Source organism: Platichthys flesus, chromosome 7 (assembly GCF_949316205.1).
Source record: "Platichthys flesus chromosome 7, fPlaFle2.1, whole genome shotgun sequence".
Classification (NCBI taxonomy): domain Eukaryota; kingdom Metazoa; phylum Chordata; class Actinopteri; order Pleuronectiformes; family Pleuronectidae; genus Platichthys; species Platichthys flesus.
In genome coordinates this window covers 11,446,005-11,453,868 of record NC_084951.1, presented here as the reverse complement: position 1 = coordinate 11,453,868, position 7,864 = coordinate 11,446,005, and the positions used below count along the sequence as shown (strand labels likewise).

The window sequence follows — 7,864 nt, the reverse complement described above, 5'->3', positions numbered from 1 at the left end:
AACTTCAGCACACTCTATCAACTTTTAACCATGAAAAAATTACTTCGAACCTTGAGAATTTTTTTCGGGCAATGCTTCTGTTATAGGTGAGCATAGTGCAACATATCTCACATATTTTGATCGTTTCATTTATACATTTATGAGGACAAGAATTATCAAAAGAAAGCCTTCTCAAAGCATTCACAAAGCAGTAGCTGGTCCATACTACGTGAGAATAAGGGGTATAAAACATATGCAGAAACAGAACAAAGATAAAGACCACCAGATTTCTGTCTATTTTGAGGAATATTATAACAATATGGAGGTATGCACGGGAGAGCGAGAGATAGTAGAGGTTAGGAGGGAGGACTACAGGTTAGAGCTGATGAAAAGTTGCAGTTGAAGATCATATTGAGATTTGATGAGGAGTAGCGGACACACTAGGCGTGTGAACAACAAACAAACGACACATAGGTGATCTGCGGCTCAACCGCTGCCTGTGAGTCCAGAGAGTTCATAAGATCGACAGTGAACACTGTCAAATCATTGGTGGAATACTAATGGTTCTCTTACTACAATGGAATGCTTAGTGTTTATGGTTTACGGACACTTGGAGACTTTATTTGATAGGTTTATTCAAGTAAGAGTTGGGACAGCTTTATCAGGAAGCTAATAGTGGAAAATGGTACTCCTCAGGGCAGTGTCATTAGTCCACTATTGTTTTCCATTATGATTAATGATGTATTCTCTCAAGTTCAGGTTGATACTGGGCGGGCTCCTTCTTCTTCTGTCTTTGGTTAATGGCAGGTGGCAACTAACATCAGAGTGCATTACCGCCACCTTTAGATCTACTAGCTGCATTTAAACCTTATAGCGCACTATAATGTTTAAAGGCAGCTAAAAATCATAGGCAATTTGCATGCATGTTGCCTATGATTTTTAAAATACATAATCATAGGCAACATGCATGCATGCTGCCTATGATTATGGATTTTAACTTTTGACCTATAATTAAATATAGTAGTAGCTGGTGGGAACGCATCTTTACATAGGTTGCAACAAAGAGGAAAAATATAGATTTTCCACTTCAGCAAACCATCAAACTTCATTGAAGACGAAGAAGAACTTCAGCACACTCTATCAACTTTTAACCATGAAAAAATTACTTCGAACCTTGAGAATTTTTTTCGGGCAATGCTTCTGTTATAGGTGAGCATAGTGCAACATATCTCACATATTTTGATCGTTTCATTTATACATTTAAGAGGACAGGAATTATCAAAAGAAAGCCTTCTCAAAGCATTCACAAAGCAGTAGCTGGTCAATACTACGTGAGAATAAGGGGTATAAAACATATGCAGAAACAGAACAAAGATACAGACCACCAGATTTCTGTCTATTTTGAGGAACATTATAACAATATGGAGGTATGCACGGGAGAGTGAGAGATAGTAGAGGTTAGGAGGGAGGACTACAGGTGAGAGCTGATGAAGAGTTGGAGTTGAAGATCATATTGAGATTTGATGAGGAGAGAGGAATTTTTTCAGTGAGTCCAGTGAAATTGATTTCTGTGTTGAAAAACAATGCAAGATTTCAGAGATGGGAATTGTTGATTGTTTGAGAGTTTGTTGATGGTGGTGGATAGCAAATTTGGATTTGGTCCACATGGAATGAACATGTACTCAGGGTATACTCCAAATGTGGAAAAATAATAAAAGTGATGAAATGTCTACAGGGTCAGAATGGGGAGAGAGCAGGTCGTCAATGGAAAAATATTTATGAATGGCACTTTATGTCTGTGCTATGGTTGTATTGCCGATGGTTCAGCAGCTAAAGCATTTTAAAATGGTTGGAGATTACGGAAGCTCAAGCTTTGAGACCCAATATGGACTGCTTTCACTCCAAACACTGAAAATTGGGTCTGGTTTGAGTAAATTTGACTTTGTTCAAAGTAGAATAAGACTAATTGGTAGGTGTGTTTGTGTCTGTCAAGATCAAGCTCAGCTGATAGAGAAGAAAAAGCAGACAAGAAGAGACAGAAAGGCTGCATAAGAAAAGACAGTCCCTCAGCCGGCAAGACTCCCGCTGAACCGCCAACCAGGAAGATACCTCTACGAGAAAGACTCTTTGGGAAACCGGTGGATAAGAAGAAGCAGCAAGACCGGGTTTCAAAAGACAGTCCCTCAACAACCAAGACTGCCACTGAAAAGCCAATCAGTGAGAAACCGTCAGACAAACATGTCTTAAAGAAACCAGTGGTAAGGTTTCACGTTGAATAGATTTAAGAAGTTAATAAGATATGTATTCTTTTATGATTGTGGACAATCAAAATGTATGACTTTTTTTTTTTACTCTGCAGGGAAAAAAGTCTGTTTTGAAAACAGTTAAAAGAGAACAAAGCTGCATCTCAAGGTAAGTAAAACCTCTCCCTGCAATCACTACCCTAAAAACAAGAATGTCAGATATTTCTGTGCACGCTGTGTCTTACATTAACATTTACGGGTTTACCTCAGTAAAATGTTTTATAAAAAGGTTAGCACGATGGAATAAGTTCTTCATCACATTTTTCAGCAGGGTTGTATGGGCTGGTGGGGTTTTCTGTTTCCAATTCCACATACTCCTGCTTAACAACAGCCACAACTTTTTTCACAGTAGAATAAATATAATCAGTAGGTATGTTTTTGTCTGTCAGCAGTGGTGACTCCACTGACATTCCAGCAGCTGCAACAAGAGCAGCTAAAGGAAAGAAAAAGATATATAAGAAGAAGCAGCAAGACTGGATCCCAAAGGACAGTCCCTCAACAACCAAGACTGCCACTGAAAAGCCAATCAGTGAGAAAACTTCAGAGAAACATCTCTTAAAGAAACCAGTGGTAAGGTTCCACGTTGAATAGATTTTGGAAGTTAATAAAATATGTATTCTTTTATAATCGTGGACAATCAAAATGTATGACTTTCTTTTTTTACTTTACAGGAAAAAAAGTCTGTTTTGAAAACAGTTAAAAGAGAACAAAGCTGCATCTCAAGGTAAGTGAAACCTCTCCCTGCAATCACTACCCTAAAAAAAAGAATGTCAGATATTTCTGTGCACGCTGTGTCTTACATTATCATTTATGGGTTGACCTCAGTAAAATGTTTTATAAAAAAGTTAGCACGATGGAGTAAGTCCTTCATCACATTTTTCAGCAGGGTTGTATGGGCTGGTGGGGTTTTCTGTTTCCAATTCCACATACTCCTGCTTATCAACAGCCACAACTTTTTTCACAGTAGAATAAATATAATCAGTAGGTGTGTTTTTGTCTGTCAGCAGTGGTGACTCCACTGACATTCCAGCAGCTGCAACAAGAGCAGCTAAAGGAAAGAAAAAGGGAAATAAGAAGCAGCTTCAAGACCGGATCCCAAAGGACAGTCCCTCAACAACCAAGACTGCCACTAAAAAACGAATCAGTGAGAAACCTTCAGAGAAACATCTCTTAAAGAAACCAGTGGTAAGGTTCCACGTTGAATAGATTTTGGAAGTTAATAAGATATGTATTCTTCTATAATCGTGGACAATCAAAATGTATGACTTATTTTTTTTTACTTTACAGGAAAAAAAGTCTGTTTTGAAAACAGTTAAAAGAGAACAAAGCTGCATCACAAGGTAAGTGAAACCTCTCCCTGCAATTACTACCCTAAAAAAAAGAATGTCAGATATTTCTGTGCATGCTGTGTCTAACATTAACATTTACGGGTTTACCTCAGTAAAATGTTTTATAAAAAGTTTAGCACGATGGAGTAAGTTCTTCATCACATTTTTCAGCAGGGTTGTATGGGCTGGTGGGGTTTTCTGTTTCCAATTAAAATGGTTGATTTATCCATTTAAAAAGAGATTTTATCAACAGCCACAACTTTTATCACAGTAGAATAAATATAATCAGTAGGTGTGTTTTTGTCTGTCAGCAGTTGTAACTCCACTGACATTCCAGCAGCTGCAACAAGTGCAGCTAAAGGAAAGAAAAAGATATATAAGAAGAAGCAGCAGGACTGGATCCCAAAGGACAGTCCCTCAACAACCAAGACTGCCACTGAAAAGCCAATCAGTGAGAAACCATCAGATAAACACCTCTTAAAGAAACCAGTGGTAAGGTTTCACGTTGAATAGATTTTAGAAGTTAATAAGATATGTATTCATTTATAATCGTGGACAATCAAAATGTATGACTTTTTCTTTTACTCTGCAGGGAAAAAAATCTGTTTTGAAAACAGTTAAAAGAGAACAAAGCTGCATCTCAAGGTAAGTGAAACCTCTCCCTGCAATCACTACCCTAAAAAAAAAGAATGTCAGATATTTCTGTGCACGCTGTGTCTTACATTACCATTTACGGGTTTACCTCAGTAAAATGTTTTATAAAAAGGTTAGCACGATGGAGTAAGTTCTTCATCACATTTTTTAGCAGGGTTGCATGGGCTGGTGGGGTTTTCTGTTTCCAATTCCACATAGTCAGGCTTTGTGCTCAGTGTGTCACAAAAAGTATAAAATTGTGGATTTATCCTTTTAAAAAGAGATTTTATCAACAGCCGCAACTTTGTTCATAGTAGATTAAGAATACTCAGTAGGTGTGTTTTTGTCTGTCAGCAGTGGTGACTCCACTGATATTCCAGCAACTTTAACAAGAGCAGCTGAAGAAAAGAAAAAGGGATATAAGAAGAAGCTACAAGAGCAGATCCCAAAAGACAGTCCCTCAACCACTAAGACTGCCACTGAACAGCCAATCAGTGAGAAACCTACAGTTGAACATCTATCAGAGAAACCGGTGGTAAGGTTTCACGTTGAATAGATTTGAGAAGTTAATAAGATATGTATTCATTTATAATCGTGGACAATCAAAATGTATGACTTTTTTTTTTTACTCTGCAGGGAAAAAAATCTGTTTCGAAAACAGTTAAAAGAGAACAAAGCTTCATCTCAAGGTAAGTGAAACCTCTCCCTGCAATCACTACCCTAAAAAAAAGAATGTCAGATATTTCTGTACCCGCTGTGTCTTTCATTAACATTTACGGGTTTACCTCAGTAAAATGTTTTATAAAAAGGTTAGCACGATGGAGTAAGGTCTTCATCACATTTTTTAGCAGGGTTGGATGGGATGGTGGGGTTTTCTGTTTCCAATTCCCCATAGTCAGGCTTTGTGCTCAGTGTGTCATAAAATATATAAAATTGTTGATTCATCCTTTTACAAAGAGATTTTATCAACAGCCACAAATTTGTTCACAGTAGATTAAGAATACTCAGTAGGTGTGTTTTTGTCTGTCAGCAGTGGTGACTCCACTGATATTCCAGCAACTTTAACAAGAGCAGCTGAAGAAAAGAAAAAGGGATATAAGAAGAAGCTACAAGAGCAGATCCCAAAAGACAGTCCCTCAACCACCAAGACTGCCACTGAACAGCCAATCAGTGAGAAACCTACAGATGAACATCTATTAAAGAAACCGGTGGTAAGGTTCCACTTTAAATCCATTTGAGAAGTCAATAAGATTTGTATTCTTTTATAATCTTGGACAATTCAAATTTATGGAATTTGTTTTTACTTTACAGGAAACGAAGAATGTTTTGAATTCAGATGGAGAACCAAGCTCCATCTCAAGGTAAGTCAAACCTATCCCTGCAATCAGTACCCTAAAAAAAAAAGAATGTCAGATATTACTTGTAGAGATTAAAGATTATAAATACTGAGCTTGATGAATGGTCTATAAACTCTACCTACCTGGCTGATAGGATCTGGTATACTTGGCTGCATCTAACTTTGTTCGTAGTGTGAAAGATCACCAGCATAAATATTCCATCCTTATGTCTTACAACAGTGCGTTAAATATCAGTGAAGGAGACCTGATCCCCTCCCCCACAACACATTACGTTGCACAAAAATACCTTGGCAACGGCGCATATGGAATGGTCACCCAATGCAGGAATGTGACCACCGGTGAGACGGTGGCTCTAAAAATCATCGAAAGCCTCTGGGACATTGACTATGCACAAGTAGAGGAGGTCATCCTTCAAAACATGAAGAAGCTCAGCTCAGACAGGTTCAACATCGTCCGATTTTACGAGTCCTTCTTCTACAAGGAACATTACTGTCTTGTGTTTGAGCTCCTGGATATGGATCTGCAGAAATTCAAACAGATCAGCCCGGGTCAACACCTTCAGCTGAAGCAGATTCGCCCCATTCTGCAGCAGGTTTGTTTTTTAAACTCAAGCTCTTACACTTACTGCTTTGTAGATTGAAGGGTAAACTTGGTCGCTAAAAAGTGACTGTTACAGTTGTTGTTGATGAAATGAACTCTGTAGCTCATGATTATTATTATGCTTTTCATGATTTCAGCTAGCTACAGCCTTGGACTTTTTGAACATCGCAGGGATCATTCATGCAGATTTGAAGCCAGATAACATCATGCTGGTGGATCATGTCAGGCAGCCACTCAAGGTTAAAGTAATTGACTTTGGCTTATCCTTTGATGATCCTGAGGAAATGCTCGGTCAAACCCTCCAGACCTTGTGGTACAGGTTAGTAACTGACAGCATATCTGTATACCTGGGACAGCTGTGTTTGCTGTAAATAATTGGACAAGTCCTGTACACTGGCATGTCAGATTTATATCTCAGAAACTGACAGTAACAAGGAGTTTAGCAAATTTTAAACCTCAGTAATATGTTTGTGTTTCTTATCCTAAGGGCTCCTGAGATTCTGTCTCTAGATTCTTTCAGCGGGAAGATCGACGTATGGTCTCTCGGCTGCATTGCTGCTGAGCTGTCAATGGGCACACCGCTGTTCCGTGCCAAGGATGAGGAAGATTTGGTCAGTATCTGCACTTAAAACACACCAAACACGTACAGTTCTGCCTTGATGTTTGTGTATTTTCAAATCCATACACTTGATTATTATAGTGAAAGAGTTTCAAGTAGAAGTTCACTGATTTTTACTATTCTACTAATGAGACAAACAAGAGACACTTCATTCATATGTCTCAGTAACAGAAGTGAACCTGATGTACATGATCAACAATGTAAACTTGAAGTTAAATAACTCTCACAATGTTGTGTTTTTTCCACAGATGATGAAAATTGCATTTGCACGAAGAGATCCATGGCAAGGAGGAAACCTCCTACCACATGCGTTCTGGCCAAGATCTTGGTTGGAAGGCAGATTTATGGTATAAAACTATTTTACAACCATTTAGCTGGCTCCAGTAGCTCACTAATTAAGGTGTCTTTCGTTCAGTCTGTGTTTCTTTTCCCTGTGCCATCCACTGCCTTTTGAGCAATCTATCTCAATGAAACAATTCTTGATTTCAGTCAATAGGTTCAATTCTAGTTTGAGATCACCAGCCTGGATGAATTTATAACAGCACGATGCCTTCATAATCCAAACAGGAGTACATCTAACATGTTTGTTCTCCTCATCTTGTTAAAGAGGAATCATCCTGCCTGGTCTCAAGACGTCCAAGCGGAATTTTATGACCTGCAGTCCTTTATGGACCTAATGACTGAGATGCTGATGATGAGTCAGTATAAAAGAATTACCCCCGCCAGAATTCTCCAGCATCCATTTATCACCATGAGCCACCTTCAAGGTTCATGCAAAAACAGCCTCTAGTAAGTCTATGTTTAGATGTTCTGATTAAGTCTGTGCTGTTGGACATGGGTGGAAAATATAAGAGCTATAAGGTGATTATGGTGTTTGGCTCAGCAGTTTCTTTTGTCTTCCAGTGTGAAGTCATGTAAGGATCAGATGGACATCTGATGGCCAGGATCAGAGCTCTGAGGATGGAGGACATTGATACCAGGTGATCCTGCAAATGTCCCTGAGCAAGGACTGCTCCATCAGCACTGCCAGCCCAGCCAAGGAGG

General features: G+C 38.7%; 2 protein-coding genes across 2 annotated transcripts; both read left to right on the top strand.

Annotated features, from left to right (window-relative positions):
- The first annotated feature begins 298 nt into the window (after positions 1-298).
- LOC133957019 (homeodomain-interacting protein kinase 1-like) lies at positions 299-6,697 on the top strand. The gene is made up of 7 exons (XM_062392422.1): positions 299-354; positions 1,973-2,206; positions 5,277-5,454; positions 5,555-5,604; positions 5,821-6,193; positions 6,339-6,440; positions 6,689-6,697. Exons 1-7 carry the CDS (start codon positions 299-301, stop codon positions 6,695-6,697), a joined length of 1,002 nt encoding a protein of 333 aa, XP_062248406.1.
- On the top strand, positions 6,693-7,864 carry LOC133957030 (homeodomain-interacting protein kinase 2-like). The gene is made up of 4 exons (XM_062392449.1): positions 6,693-6,812; positions 7,069-7,167; positions 7,428-7,609; positions 7,724-7,864. The coding sequence occupies exons 1-4, from the start codon at positions 6,771-6,773 to the stop codon at positions 7,755-7,757; spliced, it is 357 nt and encodes a 118-aa protein (XP_062248433.1). The 5' UTR covers positions 6,693-6,770; the 3' UTR covers positions 7,758-7,864.